Here is a 24,755-nt window from a genome sequence, read left to right as displayed (position 1 = left end):
TATCAGAGAACATACATGAAGTTATAAGAAGAAAGATTGTAACACATCATTATCTAAAGTAGTTAGGGAAATAAAAGGACAATGGCAGGAGAACTTCTGACAGAACGTCCTATTTGCTAGACTGCTGATTATTAAAGTAAACAAAAACTAATGCAAAGTCAATACATGAAATGTTCAGAAATCCATAAATATAAGATTGATGCTATCTATGCTAGGGTGTGCCAGGCCTAAAACAGAGTATGAAGGAGTGACGGTTCTGAGCAGGAAAGGCAACAGTGATCTATAATGGTGCACGGGGAAGAGATGGTGTTGACTGCTGTGGCAGGCAGAGCTAACTGTCAAGAAGCCTGAGCTCACATGATGTGAATCCAAAGAAGGTAATCTGAGACTCCAAAGAAAGTAGAATTCCAAAGAATAAACAAAACTGGCTTTATTTGTTTCTTCCCAATCTTCCATGCTTTTACTGATTTGTTAAATTTTTCAGTCAAGCCAGTGAAAATATTTGAAAACTACTGAATTTTACTTAAAATTTCAGCTACGATGGAGAAAGGTAACTTCTAAATATTCCTGAGGCTGAAGACAACAGCTGGACAGGTCATCAGCAACAGTGCAGCCCTTACAAGACTACTTCCATTCCTGATGCAGCCCGCCCCATCACTCGGGACAGCTCGTCTCCATTGGTAGCATCTGATGATCACATACCATGTGCACGCTGCTTCACTTCATTCATCCTTTCGCTAAGCCATCGTCACTATGGGAACAGTAGTGCTTACAGCCTTCTGCAGCATCCTATTACCCTGTGCTATGCAACCAACCCACTCCTTCTGAAACTTAAACATCTGTTCCTTCTCCCCGCAATTCTGCTAGACTTCACTTTGCAGCTAAAACCAATAGTGAATCATCAAACTAACTCCAAGAAACACTGATGAGAAACATTAAAACGTTTTAATTCCAACTATGCTCACACTCAACTTACAGCTAAAATATGAAACTGTTTCACTGTACCGAGCATGATTGCCATACGTGGCTAAAAAAAATCTGCAAATGAGATTAACTTCTCTTTTATGAAGTAATTAGCACTCAGATACACAGGGTATTTGTTTATACATTTGATTTCCTACCAGCTGGTTTTCAAAAAAAATGAAATGGACTTCTAAACTGTTAAAACCTATGATAGCTTTAACCCAAACTTCTTGGACATTAAAAAATAATTAAGGGTGTTGGAAACAGGAAACTGCAAGGGCCAGCTTCTGTTTCGACAACACAGCACTGATGTGGATCATCAGGGATGAGTCAGTTAAAAATGGCTGAGACTGGATTTGGGGGTCTATGAGTCAGCATAAAATGGGTGATACCCGATGTCCAGGGAACCCCAGAGTAAACAGTGATGTAATGTTATGTAACTATTTTTGGCAAAGTGCCACTTTTGTGTGATTCTTTATAAATGTGGCTTGAGGTTGGAGGGTACAGACCTTTTCTGCTTTTGCCAGCCTTCTTGTCTGTGTTTGTCTGCAGGCCTGTGTGTGTGTGCCTATGTCTGCCTGTGTTGATGGCAATGTGTGCCTGAGTGACTGCCAATGACTGCCTGATAGCCAGCCTATACGCTGGTAAATAAAGTGGGTCTTATTTGCTCTCTGTACCTCACAGAATCTTCAACCTCCAAATGTTCTGTGACCCTCCTCCTTTCCTGGCACTGGAACACAGATCTCATCCATAGCTAACACTATGAGCAGGATACAACTGCAGTGCAAAACATTACACCCCCACCCCAATCCCACCCCCAAACAAACAAACACCCAACAAAACCCACGAATTGAACTAGATTCCTTCAACACTGGGAGAAGAGCAAAGCAACTGCTGAGAAAGTAAGCTGACTATTTTGACTGAAAGCTCTGAAAGCTTGACTTTGAGATGACTCTGATGACTTTGAGAGTTCCAAGCTGAGAAAGAAACTGAGAACTGAGTATACGAGGTTAGAGGTGATCTCACTCAGACCTTTATCAAGAGAAACAACACAAGACCTCAGGAGCGAGCGAGCACACACACACACACACACACACACACACACACACACACACACACACACACAGTGGTGCCAGGCTCTCCTCCACAGGTCACTTGTTAAATTGAGGGTGTTAAAACAATAACCCTCAATGCTCAGAGCTACAGAGTACTCTCCCATGACCTAGTCCTTGGCAGGGCTACCACAGGTGGGACTCCCAGCACTCTCCAAACATAAACAAGTGTTTTGGACCTCAACAAGTAGGGATCCTTAGCTAAGAATATCCTAGGGGTAGGGTCGCTATCTCCAGTGAGGAAGGGGCCTGAGAACACTGGAGATTTCTTGTTGAGCTCATTAGTCATTGGTCCCACACCCCACACCCCAATATGCAAAGGTACTGCCCCTGTTGATGTTGGAGCTGACTGTACTTTCAAGTCAACTGGAACCCGAATGCTTTCCTGGCCAGTGGCATACACAGATGGTCATCATGACCATACCATCAAGGCCAAGCCACTGACTCCAACCTTGGACACTGCTCACTTGGAGCTTTGGCCATTTGGCCTGAAGCCATGTCCAATGTTATGTTCTATTATAGCTCAATACATCCTAGCGGTGCACATTGTGAGGGCTGGCAATCCTGCAAGCAATCACTAGGAAGTTCAAACTTTTGAATAAGGACTCTGAAGACAGTGGGGAGGGACCACCATCACTGCCTCATACAAGGGCTGTCAACTCTAAGAGTAGTGGTCTTTATGTATCAATACTAAACAATGCCAATCGATACATAGTTCTACAATGTCTAGTACAGAAACCAGATGAAATTTGAAAAGTGACTGTAGATTAAACAGCCGTGGAAATGGTCAGTGGATAAAGTAAATGTCACATAAGCATGAAGACTAGAGTTCAGATTCCCAGAATCCAGGCAAAGGTAGTGGCCGCCTGTAAACACAGCTATTGGAAACTGAGTCAGGGGATCCCCAGGACAAGCTGGCAGCTAGACTAGATGGAATTGGTAAAGTCTAGGTTCAATAAGAGATTCTGCTTCAAAAAGTAAACTCCAGAGTGACAGAAAAATGCCCGAAATCAACTGTGGCTTCCATGTACACCTGCACACACACACATTAGAAGATAATAAAAAAGAAATAAAGACAAAAAGGCACTAATACAGGAGAAAAATAAAGGAATAATTTATTCCTCAGCTACACAGCTAGTTCCAAGTCAGCCTGAGCTGTATGAATACACCGATAATATCACCAAGCCTGATATTCAGTCTACAGGACCTATGTGGTGGAAGAAGAGAAGGATTCTAGAAAGTTATTCTCTGGTCTCTACTTAGTCCCTGTGCTACAACCATGTGCACATGAGTACATACACCCACACATACACAAAATAAATAAAACAAATAAGATAAAAATTTTAGAAAGCAAGCTCTATCTAGGAGAAATATACAACACAATATGCTTTAAAACAGCATGGTTTGGATAAAGAAAGGAAAATACTTCAAAACTATAAAAGAAGACATTGTAATGAGACTCCTCTGACACCTCGGGGATTCACAAGTATTCTCAATGCATGACCTCTCAGCTCTTCCTATTAAGCAAAACTGAATGTAAACACTCGCAGTGACTAAGTGGAACAGATGAGCTTTAGAGCACTGAGCTCCTTTATACATTCTACTTTAAACGCAAGCAAAGCATAATTCTCTACTTCGACTTTTTTGGTAAAAATCATATGATTTTAGTGAAGTGACAAAAATTACAGAGATCATTTTGGTCTACTATATAAGCAAAACACAGAAGACATCAAGGACTATAAAATGTACTATACATTTAATTCAACATGAACAGAAATTAACTGTTTTAAAAAAGGAAACATTGAATTTGGGCATGGGTGGTACGAATGTGTAACCCCAACACATGGGAGGTGGAGGAGCAGGAGTTCAAAGTCAGCCTCAGCTACACAGCTAGTTCCAAGTCAGCCTGAGCTGCATGAATACAAAATAGATAAACAGTATACATTGAAATAACACCCTATATATTAGCTGGGTGTCTTACGCCATATTACCCAGTCATCCACATATTCCAAATTTGCAAAACTAAAATGCTAAAAGCACCCACATCAGTTTGAGGACTTCTTTGAGTAACATCAAAATTGTCACTATAACACATTTTCATCTGGTAATAATACTAAATAAAGTTACAGTATGCTGTGTGTTATGACAGCAATTAGGAAGTAGATGTAGAAGGATCAGGACATCAAGTCATCCTTAGCTCCTAGAGTCCAAGTCCAGCCTTGAGGTATTAGAGTTTACCTCAAAAAAGCCTTATTAGTATAGTTGCTAGCTTTTATTTAGTTGTTGTTGTTGTTGTTGATGATGATGATGATGATGATGATGATGATGATGATGGTGCTTTTACAGACCAGTCACTGTCCCCTCCTGAGCAGCTTTCCCACAGTTCCTCCTCCCCGTCTCCATGGGCATGTTCCCAACTACATCCCCACCCTCCGCAATGCCTTCCCACTCCCTGGGGCCTCAATTCTTTCCAGGGTTAGGAACCTCTTCTCCCACTGAGGCCAGACCTCAGTGTGTAGTATACAGTCCTCTGCTGTATGTGGTGGTGTGCTGGTGGTGGTGTGTTGGATCAGCTAGTGTATGCTGCCTGGTTGGTGGCTCAGTGTCTGAGAGATCTCAGGGGTCCAGGTTAGTTGAGACTGCTGGTCATCCTATGGGGGGTAGCCCTTCTCCTCAGCTTCTTCCAGTCTTTCCCTAATTCAACCACAGGGCTTCAGTCCAATGGTTGGGTGCAAGTATCTGCTTCTGTCTCAGTTTTAGACTCCTGTTTGTAAGCACACCATAGCATCAGTAATAGTTTCAGGCCTTAAGAGTCTCCCCTTGAGATAGATCCTTTCCCTCGGTCACTTCTCCATTTTTTGGTCCTGAAGTTTTTAGACAGAAACAGTTCTGGGTAAGGATTTTTGACTGTGGAATGACAACCCAATCCCTCCACTTGATGTCCTTCCTGTATTTCTAGTGGAGGTGGACTCTGAGTTCCCTTTCCCCAGGGTTAGGCATTTATCTAAGGTCCCTCCCTTTGAGTCCTTAGAGTCTCTCCCAGGTCTCTGGCACACCCCCACGTTGCATATTTCCATTCATTCTGCTGGCCTTCAGGGCTTCTCTCCTGTCCCCTACCAATCCCTAATCATGTCCCACTTTTCCCCTCCCCCTCCCCTCTTCCACCCAGGTCCCTCCCATGATTGTTTTCAGCATCCTCATTTGGGCCCTTAGGCTTGTTAACTTTCTTGAGTTCTATGGATTGTATTCTGTGTATTCTATACTTTTTGGGCTAACATCCCTCCACTTATTACTGAGTACATAGAATGCATGTCCTTTTGGGTCTGCATTTCCTCACTCGGGATATTTTCTAGTTCCATCCATTTGCCTGACAAAACTCAGGATGTCCTAGTTCTTAATAGCTTAGTAGTATTCTACTGTATAAACTTTGGAGTCACTTATATATACTATCATATCATCTGTAAATAGTGATACCTTGATTTCTTCCTTTCCAATTTGTATCCCCTTGATTTCCTTTTATCATCTTATTGCTCTAGCTAGAACTTCATTATATAGAATAGGTAGGGAGAGAGTGGGCAATCTTGTCTTCTCCCTGATTTCAGTGGGATTACTTCAAGTTTCTCTCCACTTAATTTGATATTAGCTGTTGGTTTCGTATATATTGCTTTTATTATGTTTACATATGGAACTTGAATTCCTGCCCTAATACTTTTATCACAGGGGCTGGGGATTTAGCTCAGTGGTAGAGCGCTTACCTAGGAAGCGCAAGGCCCTGGGTTCGGTCCCCAGCTCCGAAAAAAAAAAAAGAACCAAAAAAAAAAAAAAAACTTTTATCACAAAGGGGTGTTGCATTTTGTCAAATGCTTTTTCAGCATCTAAGGAGATATGATTTTTTTCTCTTTGAGTTTGTTTATATAGTGGATTACATTAATAGATTTTTGTATATTGAACCAACCTTGCATCCCTTGGTTGAACCCTACTTGATCATAGTGAATGGTGGTTTTGATGTGTTCTTGGATTTGTTTTCTGAGAATTTTATTGAGTATTTTTACATCTATATTCATAAGCAAAATTGGTGTGCAGTTGTTCTTTGTTGGGTCTTTGTGTGGTTTAGGTATCACAGTAACTATGGCTTCATAGAATGAATTAGAAAGGGTTTCTATTTCTGTTTCTACTTTATGGAATAGTTTGAGAAGAGTTGGTATTAGCTCTTTAAAGGTCTGGTATAATTCTGCATTGAAGCCATCTGGCCCTGGGTGGTTTTTTTGTTTTGTTTTTGTTTGTTTGTTTGTGTGGGGGGTGTTGAGAGGTTTTTAATGACTTCTTCTATTTCCTTAGGGGATATGGACCTCTTTAGATAGTTTACCCGCCTTTGATTTAACTTTGGTACATGGTATCTGTCTAGAAAATCCATTTCATCCAGATTTTCCAGTTTTGTTGAGTATAGGTTTTTATAGTAGGATCTGATGGTTTTTTTTTTTTTAAATTTCCTCAGTTTCTGTTGTTATGTCTCCCTTTTCATTTCTGATTTTGAAATTTGGATGTATCCCTGTGCCCTTTATTTAGTTTGGCTAAGTCTAATCTAAATTTTCTCTATCTTGTTGATTTTTGCAAAGAACCAGCTTTTGGTTTTGTTGATTCTTTGTATTGTTTTCTTTGTTTGGTTGATTTCAGCTCTGAGTTTGACAATTTTCTGCTGTCTCCTCTTGGGTATGTTTGCTCCTTTTTGTTCTAGGGTTTTCAAGTGTGCTGTTAAGTTGTTAGTATAGGATCTCTCCAATTTCTTTAAGAGGGCACTTAGTGCTATAAATTTTCCTCTTAGCACTGCTTTAATTGTGTCCCATAAGTTTGGATATGCTTTATCATCCTTTTCATTGAAATCTAGAAGTCTTTAATTTCCTTTCTTATTTCTTCCCTGACAAAGTTATCATTGAGAAGACAGTTATTCAGTTTCCATGGGTATGTGGGTTTTCTGTTGTTTTTGCTGTTATTAGTTCATGGTGATCTGATAGGATACACAGAATTATTTCAATCTTTTTTATTTGTTAAGGCTTGTTTTATGATCGATTATATGGTCAATTTTGGAGAAAGTACCACGAAACACTGAGAAGGTGTATTCTTTTGTTTAGGATTTTGCATATATCTGTTAAATCCATTTGGTTTATAAGCTCTATTAGTTTCACTGTGTCTTTGTTTAGTTTCTGTTTCAATGACCTATCCAGTGAGAGTGGGGTGTTGAAGTCTCCCACTATTATTGTCTGGGGTTCACTGTGTGCTTTGAGCTTTAGTAAAGTTTCTTTTATGAATGTGGGTGCCCTTGCACTTGGGTGTAGATGTTCAGAATTGAGAATTCTTTTGGTGGATGTTTCCTTTGATGAATATGAAGTGTCCTTCCCCATTTTGTTTGATAACTTTTGGTTGAAAGTCTATTTTATTGGATATTAGAATGGCGACTCCAGCTTCTTTCTTGGAACTGTTTGCTGGAAGACTTTTTTCCAGCCTTTAACCCTGAGGTAGTGTCTGTCTTTGTTACCGAGAAGTGTTTCTTGTATGCAGCAAAATGCTGGATCCTGACTGCATATCCAGTCTGTTAGTTATGTCTTTTTACAGGAAATTGAGTCCATTGATATTGAGAGATATTAAAGACAGATGATTGTTAGTTCCTGTTATGCTTGCTAGAGGTGGTATTATGTCTGTATGTGATTCTCTTCTTTTTGGTTTTGTTGTGAGCTGATTAATTTCTTGCTTTTTCTTTGGTGTAGGCTCCTTCCTTGTGTTGGGAGTTTTCCTTCTAGAATCCTCTGTAGGGTTGGATTGGTAAATAGATAATTATTTAAATTTCATTTTGTTGTGGAATATTTTGGGTTCTCCATCTACGATGATTGAGAGTTTTGCTGGGTATAGTCTGGGATGGCATTTGTGTTCTCTTGGAGTCTTTGGTTTTAATCAAAGAAATTATCCTGGTTTTCTTTTTTATATTACAGAGTTATAAAATATAAAGAAAGCAGGCAAGGTTTCTAAAACAGTTATCAGTTATTATAGTTGTAATGTTTCCTAATAAAGTAAGAAATTTATTATTAATCAGAAATATATTCAATTCAAATATTTTACATGTGCTTGCTAAGTTATGAAAAAGTTCCACGTAAACCTCATTAGAAGCCAAGTAATGACTCTTCTTATTTCTCAATATCTCCACTTTCACCAAAATTTATTTAAACCAAATCTCCCTGCTCCCTTTTCTTTTCTATTTTGGAGACAGAGACTCCTGTGTCCCATGCTGGCCTTCAATTAGCCAGGGATGATCTTGAACCTCTGGTTCTCCTGCACTCACCTCTTAAGATTATACAAGATTTGTTATACATCCATTTTATGCAGTGCTAAGAGTTAAACCTAAAATCTTGTGCATGCTAGGCAAATTCTCTTACCAACTGAGCTGTGTCCTCAGCCTCAAAATTGATTTTCCACTGACAACTTCTTTTTTGTTGACTGACAAAAGCCAAAAAAAAATTGTACTCTAAGAAGAATGCCAAGATAACTAAATGAGTTAACACAACGTTTTCCCCATATCTATATACAAAATTGTGGATAAAATGTATATGTGTATGTATATTATGAATATTTTTCTAAAGTTCGAAGATGTAACTAATGGCAGAAAATTTGAATAAACTACTCGTGTGGTTTTGTTTTGTTTTTGTTTTCAATTTTTGAGTCATGTAAAAACACCTACAAGAACTTAAAAGATTTATTTCTTTTTATGGTTGTGCATGTCTGTCTGAGTGTTTGTATGTGCACCATGGGCAAATGCCTAAAGAGCCAGAAGACACCAGATCCCTTGAAATTGGAGCTATAAGCAGTTGTAAGCTGTATGTGGGTCCTCTACAAGAGCAGCAAATGATCTTAACCACTGAGTCATCTCAACAATATACTATTTTGATAGATGAGTGATCAATCATGAAGCTACTTCTTGAGTATGAAGAATTTTTGATTTTGCTATTTAAAAGCTGGTATTCAATGTTAATATAAAATTATAAGTATCTAAATACTGTTGATTTATTTCCAAAGTTAAATTTGTTGCACTTTTCATACTTTATAGCTCATTATGCTTAGCATAGGTTGAGTTTCCTGAACTAAAAATTGTCATGTTTTTAATTATAGGCAATTAATTCTACAATGAAATTTTAAGATATGAAGATAAAAGTTTTGCTATAAGTATAGAAAAACTAATTTCATAAGAATAGACTTATTTAAATATACCTGTTCAAGTTAGGTATCTGTTATTGTGATGGAGCACAGACCAAAAGCAACTTGGGGAGGAATGGTTTTATTTCAGCTTATAGGTTTTTCCCTGGATGTCCATTGTCCAGGGAAGCCAGGGCAGAAGGTGGGAAGTCAGCGGCAGGAACTGAAGCAGATACCATAGAGGAGTACTGCTTATAGATTTGCTCCTTATACTCAGCTACCTTTTTTATATAACCTATAAAACCCAGATTCACCTGCATAGGGATGTTACTAGTCATAATATGGGGCTGGGCCTCTTTTACATGATTAGCATGTGTGACAACAGCCAAATAAGATCAAAGCAATTTCAATAATGTTCTCTCTATTTCACAGGTGACTACTGGTTACATTAACAATAAAAACTAACCGTGTCAGTATCTCTTTATTCCTAGTATAAAATTTGTTTTCTTTTTTGAGGCAGGATCTTTGTACATAGGTCTGGATATCCTGGAACTTGCTATGTAGAACAAGATGGCCTCAAAATCACAGAGACCTGCCTGCCTCTGTCTCCCAAGTGCTGGGATTAAAGGTGTATGTGCTGCCATGACAGCCCTATCTTAGAATATTTACATTCCCTCTGACCTACTTCAAACTTCTGACGATGTTGAAATACCAGTTTTCAACAGCTGTACCATCATTTGTGCCAATGTATGTGATTTGTATTACTTAGACTAAGTTTGCTGCGGCTCTAGGTAGAGAGGAAGAGAATAGTCAGGGCCCTTGTTTACTCCAGGCTAGTTATACTGGACATGTTCTCTCCTGTGCATGGTGCATCAGTACAAGTCTATGACCAAACAGTGAGGAGACTGAGGCAGAATGACGACGAGGACTGCACAGGATGACCAAGATCTGGGGTTCCAGGTCGGTGGCTCCAGGTGGAGCCTGACCTCCATCCCCAGAACCATACACATACATACAAAGAGTAGAATAAGCCAAATAATTTCCAATGTATATCTTTGGTAAAGAATCTAGCTTGAGAGTTTGAAAGATCATGAAATTTTTAATTAAGAAAAACCCTAACTTTCTTAATAGGAAAACAACTTGAGTACTATATTTAAAATGTTCTCAATGTAATACATTTATAAAGTATACATTTCAAATAAAGCTATTGCTAATGTTAATAATATACTATCACAATCTTAGACTACATGAGAGCCTGTCTCATAAAAAGGAAAAGACTAATTTTAAATTAGAAGTTAGAATTAATTTATATTGCCATAAAGATAAGCACAAGTGAGGATGTAGTAAGAGATTAGAGAATACAGCTAGGCATGGTAACCCTGCCATTAATGCCAGCATACAGAGGGCACAGGCAGGCAGACTTGAGTTTGAGACCAGACTGGTTTATACAGTGAATTCAGGCCAGCAAGGGCAAGGTACTGAGACTCTGGAGAGGGAGAGAGTTAGAGTGAACGCACGAGAAACCCTTTGAGGTGGGTTAGCATTGTTCCCAGACTGGCCTGGAATATCCCAGGTCTCCACCCCCCAATCTCAATAGCCCACATGAGGAAATTGCAGGTGTTCATACAAAGCCACTGTGTTCAAATCAGTCATGGTAAGTTCATTAATGATGAAAAATAACAGTAACAGTGTTACTTTCTAAGGACGTGTCAATAATAATGTTAACAGACACCTATTTACTACTTTTATGTGACCTGCAACTGGGCAAATGCTTAGAACAAGGACTTGGATAAGACAACTTACTGATAAATTATCTAAGACATGGCAACGAGAATCCTGAGACTGGGAGGCTAGAAGGATGGCTCAGTAGTCAAGAACATGCAGAGGACGAGTTCAGTTCCTAACACCCATGTGGGTGGGACTGCAGCTGCAAGGGAGCTGATGCCCTCTCTGGCTTTTGAGGGCACTGAACTCACACATAAAACTCCCACAGTGACACATACATATACACATAAATTTAAAAACAAAACTAAAAAGAGAAATTACTGAGACTGACTGGGCAGGGTGGCAGGTGCCCAGCATCACGAGAAGATTGGAGATCATTCTGAGCAGCAGGAAGAGCGGGGAAGCACCCTAGACTGCATAAGAACCTGGCTCACGGAAAGGAAAAAGTAAGGCTACTGTGGCTAAGGCCTGAACTCTTACTGTTATTTTTAACAACACTGCTATCCAAAGCACTCATGCAGGAGAAATCAGCAATAGTGCACTTTTTAGAATTCTCTTCACAGCAGAACTTCTTAATAACAATGTGTACTTTTGTTTCCATGTGTGTCCACATATTCACACCTGGGTATGGAGGCCAGAGGTTGACACCCAGTGCTCCCCAGTGGCTACCTTACTACTACTGCAAGGCAGGGTCTGGGTCTTTCTCTCTGTCTGTGTCATCCCCCTCCCCTGACTCCCACCACCACCCCCGAACCTGGAGCTCCATTTTTCAGACTGGAATTACAGGCAAGGAACTGAACTCAAGAGCCTCACACATGCATGACAAACACCTACTATACCACTTCGCTAGATCACAGTGTAAAAATGATAGGCTCTCTAAACTAGCAGCTCCCTTATTTTGGAGTCCTGAAGGATAATTTAACAGCTACTTTGTGGAAAAAGATATCCTCAGAGCTTCAATGATGAGTCTGTTGTTGTTCACTTCTTTTTCTTACTAATCTTGCTTTCAAAATCTAGGTAACTTCTTCAATCCTTATTGTAAATCCAACACACTGAAAATGCTTCCTCATTATTAACAGAACTATGAAAAACTTAGTCATCATTCAATGAATATGTCATATAAATCTAAATCTGATGTGACTGCTTTCTCTCAAATTCTCATCCACTTCCACTTATTTTTTCATTAAAGGGGATTTGATCTTTATTTCTTTCTCTATCCTCAAAGTACATGAGATCACTTGGAAGACAGAGGTGTAGAAGTCTCCCTTGCTCTTCACAGTTTTGTGAGACACCCTATCCCTATTCTCATTCATATCTTCATTCCATCCCTGTCCTCTACCCATCAACCATGCATATGCTTGTGTCTTTTTCTTCCTCTCGATGCCTCTCAAGGGCTAGCTTTAATTTCGGGGCAAACAGCTTCCTTACTGTCACTAGTGTGGCATTTTCCTGCTGGAAGCATATGGCAGCATTAGCTGGAGGAGTCTTATTCTGAAGCAGGATTTGCCAAACTGTGAGTCAGTCTCAACAGAGAAAATTCTATGAGCTGAGTCCAGCACTTGAAAAATCAACCAAGACACAACAAGATGGCTCAGTGGCTAAAAAGACAGTTGCCACCAAGCCTGAGGATCTGAGTTCTGTTCCCAGAAACCATGTGGTAACTCCTCAAAACTATCCTCTGATCCCACATACACTCCCATCACGATGAACACATGGAACTAAATTTTACAAAAAAGGAAAAACAAAAGAATTAACAGTGTGACATCACGTGTACTTTGAGAGTTCAGTTTGTTTTGTATACCTATAAGCACATGTACAAAACCTGACTGGAGCACATTTCTTTCTCTTCTGAGACAGGGTGTCATCAAAACTATCCTTTTTATATTCCTAAAGTATGGAAAACATTTTAGAGATTTAAAATATGAATATGAGCATTACTTTATTTAAATAATAATATTGATCTAATACATCAAATAAGTACTCATGCCAGCCCTGAGACAGGTTTCCATTTTTTTATTTCAAGTTGGGGCAATCCTTCTGGTTCAGCCTCCCAAGTAGTGAGATTGTGGGCATGATCCTCCATATATGCTCCAAAATCTTTTAAACAATCACTAGTTGGCAAACAGATCAAATTATTTCCATATGTACAATAGAAGGATCCAAAATTAATATTTTACTAGACTAAAATTAAAACTGACCAGTTAACCATCAAGGTTGTTTCTGAGTAACAACTTTAGCACAAAATATTTTAAAGAAAAATAATTCTAACTTTTAAAAAGCTTTATCTTTTACTTGTGTGTGCTTACGACTGCCACAGCCTACCAAGGCTCCAAGTGGTGTGTAGGTGGCTTTGGGGGCCATAGAAGGCACTGGATCCCCCACAGCTGGACAGCTGTAAGATGCCCAGTGTTACGATAGGAACACAGGCATTCTTAACCCATTAATCCCCTCTAGCCCCAGTTTTTAAAAATAGGAGAAAGGGAGAAATGAAGATGAGATAAATGCTTCTTTCCCCTGCTGTATGTACACTGGATGCAGACAACAGCCTAAAGTGTCTTGGCTGCCAGGAGGTGTCTGTCCGTTTGTTCGAATGTAAGCCTTATCCAGTGAGTGACTGTGACTGGGGACACCTAACCCCTCAAGAGCTGACTGAAAAAGAAATGCCTTAGAAAAAGAGAATCCTGAGTAATGCTATGGTTCTTTTCAGACTTTTGTTGAGTGGAACTCACATTTAAAACATGTCAGTTTTCAACTATACCTCTCCTAGGCATATACCCAAAAGATGCTCCAACATACAACAAAGACATGTGCTCCACTATGTTCATAGCAGCCTTATTTATAATAGCCAGAAGCTGGAAATAACCCAGATGCCCTTCAACAGAGGAATGGATACAGAAAATGTGGTACATCTACACAATGGAATATTATTCAGCTATCAAAAACAATGACTTTCTGAAATTCAGAGGCAAATGGATGGAACTGGAAAATATCATCCTGAGTGAGGTAACCCAATCACAGAAAAACATACATAGTATGCACTCACTGATAAGTGGATATTATTAGCCCAGAAGCTCGAATTACCTAAGATGCAATGCACCGATCATATGTAACTCAAGAAAGATGACCAAAATGCAGATGCTTCACTCCTTCTTAAAAAGGGGAACAAAAATATCCATAGGAGGGAATAGGGAGGCAAAGTTTAGAACAGAGCAGAAGGAACACCCATTCAGAGCCTGCCCCACATGTGGCCTATATATATACAGCCACCAAACTAGATAAGATGGATGAAGCAAAGAAGTGCAGGCTGACAGGAACCGGATGTAGATCTCTCCTGAGAGACACAGCCAGAACATGTCAAATACAGAGGTGAATGCCAGCAGCAAACCACTGAACTGAGAATGGGACCCCCGTTGGAGGAATTAGAGAAAGGTCTGAAGGAGCTGAAGGAGTTTGCAGCCCCATAAAAACAACAATGCCAACCACCAGGGACTAAACCACCATCCAAAGACTATACATGAACTGACCCAGGGCTCCAATTGCATATGTAGCAAAGGATGACCTTGCTGGGCACCAATGGAAGGAGAAGCCCTTGGTCCTGCCAAAGTTGGACTCCCAGTGTAGGGGATTGGTGGGGGTGGGGGCTAGAGGGCATGGATGGAGAGGGGAACACCCTTATAGGAGAGGGGGAGGGGCTAGGGGGCTGATGGACAGGAAACCAGGAAAGGGAATAACATTCAAAATGTAAATAAGAAATACCCAATATAAAAAAAATTAATTAAAAAAATCACGTAGAAGCTACTCAGGAAGGGAAAGGAAACACATGTTTAAAAAAGGGGGGGGGGCAGCAAAGATATTACCTCAGAGTAAAGGGTTAGAAAAAGATTTTCCAAGCAAATGGGCCCAAGAAGCAATCTGATGTGGCCATTCTAATATCTAACACAATAGACTTCCAATCAGAATTAGTCAAAAGAGATGAAGAAGGACACTATATACTCATCAAAGGAAAACTCCCTCCAGATGATGTCTCAATTCTGGTCATCTAGGCACCAAATTCAAGGTCATGTAATCGGTAAAGGAAGACAATTTCCTGACCAGAACACCAATAGTTCAGGCACTAAGACAGACAATTAGTAAATGAGACCCATGAAACTGAAAAGCTTCTAAAAAGCAAAAGGCACCATCAATAGAAAAAAAGAGCAGCCTACAGAATGGGAGAAGATTTTACCAACTCTACCTCTGACAAAGAGCTAATTTCCAAAATATATAAAAAACTCAAGAAACTAGACATCAACAAACAAAATAACCCAATTAAATAATGGAGTACAGATCTAAGCAGATTATTCTCAACAGGAGTCTGAAATGGCTGAGAAGTGCTTACGGAGGGATGCTCACCATCGTTAGCCATCAAGGAACTGTAATCACAATGACTCTGACTCGGTCTTATAGCTGTTGTGAGGGCTCAGGCTGACAGGGGTGTGGAGCAAGGGGACACTCCTCCACTGCTGTGACAGTGGACACTTGTACGGCCACTTGGAAAATTAATGTGGTGGTTTCTCAGAAAATTGGGAACTACCACTCCCTCCTGGGCATATACAAAAAAATGCTCCATAATTCCACAAGGACACGTGTCCAACTATGTCCACAGCAGCTTTATTCTGAATAGCCAGAAACTGAGAACAATTTAGGTGACTGTCAATGAAAAATGGATAAAGTAAATGTGGCACATTTACACAATGGAGTATTGCTCCACTGTTCTTGTTTGTTTGTTTGTTTGTTTGTTTTGTTTTAAATACATCATGAAATTTGCAGGAAAATGGATGGAACTAGAGAAAAATCATCCTGGAGGTAACCCAGACTCAGAAAGACAAACGTGGCATGTACTTACTTATAAGTGGATATAAGCTGTAAACTAAAGGTCAATCATGCTACAACACAATCCATAGACTTAGGCTAAGTAACAAGGAGGGCCCAAGGAGGGATGCATGAATCTCCCTGGGAAAAGAAAACACAGTAGACATCACAGATGGACCAGGAGTGGGTGGGGATGGGAACAGGAGGCATCAGGTTGAGGGAAGATGGAAGGAGAAAATATTTTGAGATACAACTGGAATTGAGGAGCACCTCAAGAACAAGGTAGAAAACCATTGTAATGGATACTCCCAGGAATGAAGAGAGCAACCCTAGCTAAGACTTCTAGAATAAGGGTAGATAAAAAAACAAAACAAAACAAAACAAAACAAAAAAACCCAAAACTGGACATCTCCTCTAACCAGAGAAGAATTTCAGTGGAGGGAATGGGACAACAACCCAGCCTCAAAACCTTCAACCTACAATTTGTCCAGCCTACAAGATGTGCTGTGGTGCAGAAACTGTGGGAATGCCCAAAAGACTGGTCCAGCTTTGAGACCCTGGCCACGAGAGGGAGCCCACCCCGTCACTGCCTGGAGGGCTAGGAACCTGAGGTTAGATAACCCACACTCCTAGGATAGAACCAAAGACCACCACCACCACCACCACCACCACCACCACCACCACCACCACCACCACGGAAGGGAGGGAGTCAACAAAATGGCTCCTAATGATATTCTGCTAGACTCATAGGCATATAGGATGACATAAAGGTATCAGGCCTCATCAGCAACTGATGGAAAGAGATGCAAGATCCACATCCAAACATTAGGCAGAGCTTGGGGAATCCTGCAAAAGAGAGGGAGGAAGGATTCTAGGAGCCAGAGGGGAAAAGGATACAAGAAAACCCACAGAATCAACTAAGCCGGGCCCACAGAGGCTCAGAGACTGAAGTGACAATCATGGAGCCTGATGAGTCTGACCCAGACCCTCTGCATGTATGGCATGCTTTAACAGTGGAACAGGGTTGGGTGGGGCTGTCTGTGACTCCTTTGCCTGCTTTTAGGACCCCTTTCTTGCCACTGGGTTGCCTTGTCCATCTTTAATACAAGGGGAGCTTCACAGTCTTATTGTAAGCCATGTTTGTTGATATTCCTAGGAGGGCTGCCCTTTTCTGAAAGGAAATGGAAGAGTGGTGGAAGGGGGTGGGGTGAGAAAAGGAAGTGGGAGGAGAGGAAGGAGGGGGACTGTGGTGAATATAGTAGATATAATAGATAGAGCCTGGACATCTCTCACACCTCCTGGGCTGTAGGAACTGGAACAGACACTAATATAAAACTCTTCCCAGTGGCAACCCTGTGGCCTTCAATCTCAGTAACCAGCACGCTTGGCTGATTAAAGGCCACATGGAGTCTTTCACTCCAGGAGAACTGATGGATTTTGCGTGTTAGGTTGAGTTTTTAAGATTAGAAACCTTGGAGAATTAAGATTTTGGCCTGGCAGTGTAGCTCACTTGGTAAAATACTTAAATAATATACAGAAAGACCTAGATGTGTTCTCTAAAACCATATAAACTAGTGAAAGGAAAATTATACAGATTTGAGGTTTAAAAATATGAAGTTAAAAGAATAAGTTTTAAATTCAGACTCAGGGCTATAAACACTGTGAAAAGCAAGTCCAGGCAGCCCCGCCCTGCCGCTAGAACTAACAGACCATAAAAGGAAAGGAATGCAGAACAGACCAGGAGTACCGGATCTGACTCACAGGCCACCTGGCAGGAAGAGATAAGCCCCTAGCCCCCAACATCCAGGACGCCCCAAACCTGCCAATGTGTGTAGCTATACCTTATTACCTCATCATGTGAAATAGCCAATCATATGTGAACATGTCTATGTGCCTCGTTTGAATCCACCAGTCCCCGTAACTATGCATCTGCTTCTGTACGCCCGCTTCTGCTTCCCCAATCCCTACAAAAGCCCCATGCTGGAGCTGCTGGGCGCGCAAGTCCTCCGAAGAGACTGTGTGCCCGCAGGCACCTGTGTTTTCCAATAAACCCTCTTGCTGATTGCATCCGAGTGGACTCGGCTCGGTCATTGGGCGCTTGGGACTCCTCCTGAGGGAAAGGTCCTCTCCGGGGGTCTTTCACTAGGTATGGCGGCTTCTCCGTACCTGAAGTCTGAGCACTTGGGACGCAGAGGAAGATAAAAAGCTCAAGGTCACCCTAGGCTAGAATAGTAAGCTCCAAACCAGCCCTGCAAGCAAGCAAACAATAGCAAACACAGGGGAGTTCCCTATAGTATAAGTTGCTCTGGGAAACAAAACAAACAGCAGGAATGGAATAAAGCAGGACTGACCAATGGTATCTATCACAGGCTGGCAGCCAGACTGCTGCCCAGGATTAGCAAGTTGATTAATCAGGCACCGAGCTGACAAAGGAGCGCCCTCGGCGTGAGGAGGTAACTGGGGCCTAGATAAAAAAACGTTGCTTATGTTAATGAACCAGGTGACTGATAAAGGAACTTATCCGCACAGGCACACATGCTCACTCTCTCTCTTCCCCAGCCTCCCCCCTACTGATTTTCCAAGCATAGACGGGGTGCAGGGATGGAGAAGAAGGAAAATGGGAAGGTGAGTAGAGAGAAACTGTGCTGCTGGAAATGCTCCTACTGAGACACAGCAAGCTTTCTGGTACTGCTGTTCAATTCCATGGCTGGCACAGTGAGGTAAGTCATAAAGAAATTCTTACCGACCTCACTAGTGTTGTAAGATCACAGGAAAAAATACCTGAATGCTTAAGCATTCCCCCTAAGGAATCAGGAAACACAATTTATAATGTTAATGATGGACTTTGAAGTGTTTTAAGATAAATTACCGTAGGTACTGTAGGTAAGAGGTGTTGATACCAGAACAATTATATCAAATTATGATAACATTTACAGTAAAATAATGTTTATATTGAAGTTGGCACTGATAGCAAAGAAGGAAGCTCCTGTCCCTCCTAAAACCGAAGCCAAGTGAATGCCTTGAAGCCATGAAGATAGTGCTGAAAGGGTCCACAGCCACAAAAAGAAGAAGATCCATACACCACCCACCTTCCAGTCTAACACCCTCCAAAGCATACACCTAGGAGAAACAAGCGGACCATTATGCCATCATCAAATCCCCCAATCACTAAGTCAACACAGGAAGATGAAAGACACACATGTGTTCACGTGGATGTCAGGCCAATTATCAACAGATCAAGCAGGCTATGAGGAAACTGTGATACTGGGCCAAAGTCATTACCTTGATGAAACCTGACGGAGAGAAGAAGGGTGTGTTCACCTGGCTCCTGACTATGATGCTCTGGATGCTGCCAACAAAACTGGGATCATCTAAACTGAATCCAGTTGGCTAATTCTAAATATACAGTTTTCATCATTAAAAAATGTTGATATTAAGATTAATTACCCTCTATTAAAAGTAGGCATATCCTGTTCAAGGTAAGTTTCAAAGTACAAAACTACATCATGTATGCAGACAGAAAGAAATTTAAGTACAATTTTCAAATAAACAGCAGAAAAATAACTCCTGAGGCAAGAAACACTGAAAAAATTTCAGAAAATTAAACCACAAATTCCCACCACCAAATTGAACACACTGTAAGGACTAAAGTTATGTTTTATGTTTTAATTACTGTGCTTAGATCTATGGAACAAAACTGCCCGAGGACAGAGAACTTCCTGGGCTGCTGCTCGAGAAGGTAACCAGCTGCCAAGGAAGGTTAGCCCCACTGCATAGGGCGTGCTTGATCACAGGTAGACGGCAGGAAAATAGGCAGGAAGTAGGCCAGGATATATGTTTGCCCTGCTTGGACAAAGGCAAAAGGTAGTCTTGTGGACATTGCCTTTATTAGCACAGGTCTACGGTAACACACAGCCATTCTCTGAGAATCCTAGTATGGATCTGGCTGAGTGTTCATCAGGACAGTATTTTTAAATAAAGCATGCTTCAAATCTGGTTCAAGATCTGTGGTAGTGGTCTATTTTCACCCAGTGGAATTAACGTTTTCCTGGAGGCCCCCAGTGAGATCAGACCACCACCCACGCGAACTCTGAGGCAGGATCTTCACTACAGACTGCAGTGCTGAAGGAGGTGACACCCTCAGACGTTCCAAGGCTCCCCAAAGTGCTGAGAGCAGCGGCCATCCACAGAGGCTGTTGCAAATGTGGCAGCCAAGATGAATATATGGTCAGGGTCAGTTGAATGTAAGAATGATGGTGATTATGCTTTGTTTCTGACAGGCCTCCTTTGAGTGCGTGGGCTCAAATTTAACAGAGATAGAGTGATAAAATCCTAATCTTATAAAAGCTACTAACTTGTTATAACTGTTAAGGATGGTTAAGACATGGAAGCTAACAGTCAGAACTCTACTTAGAGTCATGCAACGTCCAAATGTAATCAGTTATAGGAATAACCTTTATTCAGCCTCCTAAAGCTCATGGTTCTCAAGGTTAAACCTAGCCCAAGTAAATTCAATAGCTGGCCCTCAAATTCTTCAGACATCTGCTGATCGTAGCACTTAATGTTCATTTAAAAGCTTCTCATTATATGAGAGATCAGAAGGAGCTCTAAGGTCTCTAAATACAATGGGACACCCACTCTTCAACTTGGGTTATAGTAACACTAACACAGAGAAAAACTTCCCTATCTATGCCTTGTCTGTTGCCAGGACTCTGCACACGGCCGTGAACACTGTTGGGTTGACTGCTCTACTCTGCTTGTCCAAAGAAAGGTCAGCCTCTCAAGTTCATCTACAGGAGAATCTCTTAGACCTGGATCTGGCTGCAGAAGGCCAATATTGCTGTGGCTTAAGATCAAATGCTGTCCTGTGAGACAGGGGAATACTGACCATTGCCACCAATGAAGCCATTGAAATGACAGGAGCTTATGGCAACCAACTGGGTAGTGGGTATGTCTCTGTCATTTTAATTGATACATAGGCCATTTGAATTATACTTCCTACTATAATTTATCCTTCTCAGATCTCTGATGACATTTAAGGCAAGGAAAAAGTAGACTTATCAGTTTAACAGCAGCAGGCAATCAGCTCCTTCTTAGAGGCTGCAGCTAGCTTATACGTTCATTTCCTATGTAAAATTCAGGCCTTGCTTTTTCCTACAGCTATTAGATCTTCTGCTGAGAAAGACAGACAGGTTTGCCTTGCTAATAGACTTTAAACTTGTTGTAGTAAAAATATAAAAAAATTAAAAAATATGGTTGTCTTCTATCCCCACCAGGTCCAGCACCTCAGTGCCCCAAGGTATCTGCTAGATATCTCGGTGGAAACACATCCCAACTCCACGGCGGCCCAGTGTCTCCTGCTGCCGCACTTTTCCTATCAAACTGTCACATAAAAGAACACACAACACAATAATCTTTGACCCAACTGGTAAGATATAATTGCCCACCTAAACATACAGAGCCCAGTACCATCCATCCCTTAAGAACATTATTAACAACTGTAAACACACAGAGTGGAATCTTAACATCACCTGCCATGGCTTCTCACTCTCTCCCTCCTGTCTCTTCCTCCTTTCAGTTCCAGTCTCCTCCTCTTCCTTCAAACTTCTCTCCTGCCCATCCTTCCTTCTCCTCCAATGACAGGCCTCCTTCTATCCTGTACCTGCCCCTCACCTGTACTTTACAAATTCAATGGGGAGAAGGTTCTGGTGAAGTCACCGGAGTCCTGAGTGGTGACTAGGCAGCTGTCCTAGAGGCAGTGGAATTAGCATCAAAATACAGATAACTCCAGGGCAAACCACAATGTATACTAGAGACTAAACAAGTTTCAGATGTAATTTTTTTACTATCCCTTTATTTAAAAGAACTTGCTTTGCAATGACTGCTCATAATAGTGACTATCTGTGTCTCTGGTAAATGACTAGATGAAATTAAAGGGTTTTATGCTTATGTAAGTTCTGAGGATTTGGAAAGTGTTAAAAGGTGTGTAAAGGATGTGAAAGCTGAAGTAATTTCTGAGTATCTAAGGAAATGTTTAAGGTATGTAATACAAGTTGTAGAAGTGTAAGAAAGATTTAAGTAATAAAGCATGTTTCGGATTTCCTCCTCCTCTTTACACTACTGTTACATTAAGATTTCAGAATGTCGAGTTTTAGCTCTGATCAATGGAAGTCTGGTGAGCTGTTAAAGCACTAGTTCTACTATCAGTCACAAGCTCAAGATTTCAATTTTCCTTTGCTTATCTTCAAAGTACAGACTTAAAAGTGCTTTTCATCAGGCTAAAAACACCTCCGCCCAATCCATACACACCCAGCTCTCTGGACAGAGGAAGAATGTTCATGCTTTTTACATCAGGACATAGCTTTTGCTATGACGGTGTTACAGACGCCAGTTTATTAGCTGTTTTTTTTTCCACATTGTGGATTTTAGTACAGGTTACAAACAGTGGTAATGCTAATATAGCTAAAACTTTTATCTCTTTTTTTAAATAAAAAAGTTTATGTAAGCTTCAGGGAGTTGAGGAAGTCATACAAGTTGGAATCCCCTCTCAGGTCAAACAGACTCTAAGTACAGCTAAGTTTCCTACCTTCCCTACCTGCTTGTTCTGAGGGTGTGATTATGCAACTCGCCCATCCTTGGGACACCTCCCACCTCCAACTACAAGGACTGTGGGCCTGAAAGCTCCAAATGTAAGATTTTCCTTTACGTTCCTAAACTGTAACTTCTGTGCAGTCTATATCTGTCTCAGCAGATTTCCACTTGGCTGACAGACACCAACCAGAAAACAGCTGCTGACTACAAACTGCTCCAAGTGGTTGCCAGGATGTGTGCCTGCCCCCGACTGAACAAAGGCAGGAAGAACAGAACCTTTACATGTGTGGAATTTATAGTTTGTAGCCACTCTCTGCTAATTCCTGAGAATAATAGACCTGACCAGCATCTATCACCCCAGCCAGTATTTAATAAAGCTTGCTTCAAATTTGGCTCAAAATTTATGGTAGTGGTCTTATTCTTGGCCAGTAGGATTAACAAGACCTCTTAGAAAATATTAACAGAAAATTAAAATAACAAAGAAAATGAAGGTTCAACTTAACTTTTATTTAATGCCTTGTTAATTCTTTCCCATTTCCCTCCCCCTCTGGTGTGTATTTAATGTGTACGTGGGGCAGGGGAGATCGACACACATTCAAGTATACAAGTATGCCCTCATATGTGCCACAGTACACATAGAAAGGTCAGAGGGCAGCCTTGTGGTGAGGCACACGGTGTCTTTACAGTTTCGTACCCTGCCTCTCATCTTGCCACATGAGCACTGGATTACAGACACAACCTAGTATACCCAGCTTTACGTGGGTGCTGGGGATTCAAACTCATGCCCCTCCCACTCACACAGGAAGTGCTTTACCTACTGAGCCATCTCTCAGCCCTTTTTTTCTTTCATTTCTTACAACAATGCTAACAAGAATTAATCAACTCTTTTTTTTAATTATTCAAATTACTTCAGGCTTCCTAGGGCGCTGTCTTTTTTAAAAAGATTTATTTACCTTAGGTATAGGAGTACACTGTTGCTGTCTTCAGACACACCAGAAGAGGGCACCAGATCCCATTACAGATGATTGTGAGCCACCATGTGGTTGCTGGGAATTGAACTCAGCACCTCTGGAAGAGTAGTCAATGCTCTTAACCTCTAGGCCATTTCTCCAGCCCAGAGTTAATCAACTCTTGAAGAATTATTTTATTATTTGTGTACATAGGTACCCACAGAGGCCAGGAAAAGGAGATGGATCCACTGGAACTAGACTTAATAGCCAGTTATAAGCTGCCTGAGTGCTAGGAACCAGCCTCTAGTCCTCTGCAAGAACGTAACTTTTAAAATGCTGACCTGTCTCTCAAGCCCATTTGATCAATTCCTAACTAATATTACATGTAAACAATTGACAAAAGACTGAATGTTTTCCCTTTAAGATAGGAAGATGGCAGGATATCTGCTCTAACCATTACAGATTGACTGCAGTCAGAACAATAAAGAAGCCGCAGTGAAATGCACCCAGAGCAGACAAACACAGCCTTTTTCAATGGAGCACATAATTATGTAAAGAAATCCTATAAAATCTACAAAAATCACTATCAGAACCAATAATTGCGTGTAATAATACTACAGAATTCAAAGTCGACATATTTAAAATCATCTTTTTGTAAATTAGCAATAAACATTCATGAACTGAAATAAAAATACTTTTATAATATTATCAAAATATGAAATACAGATGCTCATACATTGTAAAACTATGCAAGACCACCAAAAACAAGAACATATCACTGAGAGACATTAAAACTGGGTTAAACAGAGAGATGCAGTTTGGCTTGGTGACCTAAATGACCCTGTATTATTAAAATCTACCTACCTCCCTTTCTTGTCTGAGAAATACTGTTAAATTTTCAATTTTATTTAAATCTTTCTATAGATTCAACACAATCCCAAACAATCCAAATAAGCCCTTTAATATAAATTGATGCAATATTTTTTTAAAATATGAAAATGAAAGAAAACTAAATTAACCAAACCTACATTTAAAATAAAAAGAACAAAACAGAGGATTTATACAATTTGACTTTGGAGCTTACTATAAAGCTACAATAACCCATGAAGTACTGGCAGAGGGTCACTGGTACAGACCTATGAATCTACCCTTGAAAAATACAGGATACCCTAGTATCCAAGAGAAAAGAAAGCACATATCCCACTGAAACACTACATGCAAATGCTAACGGTGGGGCCTAGCACACAAGTCACTTGGTTCAATTTCCAACATGATCGACCACACAAGGTAAAGTAGCTATTGTAAGTGCCAGAGTGTAATGAATTTCAAAATAATCATGCTGAATGAAAGATAGGAACATAACAGAATGGGATCAAATGTATGA

General features: G+C 40.7%; 1 protein-coding gene across 6 annotated transcripts in view; it reads right to left on the bottom strand.

Annotated features, from left to right (window-relative positions):
* Positions 1 to 24,755, bottom strand: part of Rngtt (RNA guanylyltransferase and 5'-phosphatase) — a 206,270-nt gene that overhangs the window by 42,070 nt on the left and 139,445 nt on the right. The window contains exon 15 of one of the 6 annotated variants that reach the window (XM_063287586.1): positions 6,305 to 23,489. The exons of the other annotated variants lie outside the window; for them this stretch is intronic. Within the exon in view, the coding sequence (XP_063143656.1) occupies positions 23,481 to 23,489 (9 nt within the window). The 3' untranslated portion in view covers positions 6,305 to 23,480. Of the gene's footprint in view, positions 1 to 6,304; positions 23,490 to 24,755 lie in introns of those variants that run through there. 6 annotated transcript variants of the gene reach the window in all.

The sequence above is a fragment of the Rattus norvegicus genome, chromosome 5 (genome assembly GCF_036323735.1).
Source record: "Rattus norvegicus strain BN/NHsdMcwi chromosome 5, GRCr8, whole genome shotgun sequence".
Taxonomy (NCBI): Eukaryota; Metazoa; Chordata; class Mammalia; order Rodentia; family Muridae; genus Rattus; species Rattus norvegicus.
This window is presented reverse-complemented; position numbering and strand designations above follow the sequence as displayed.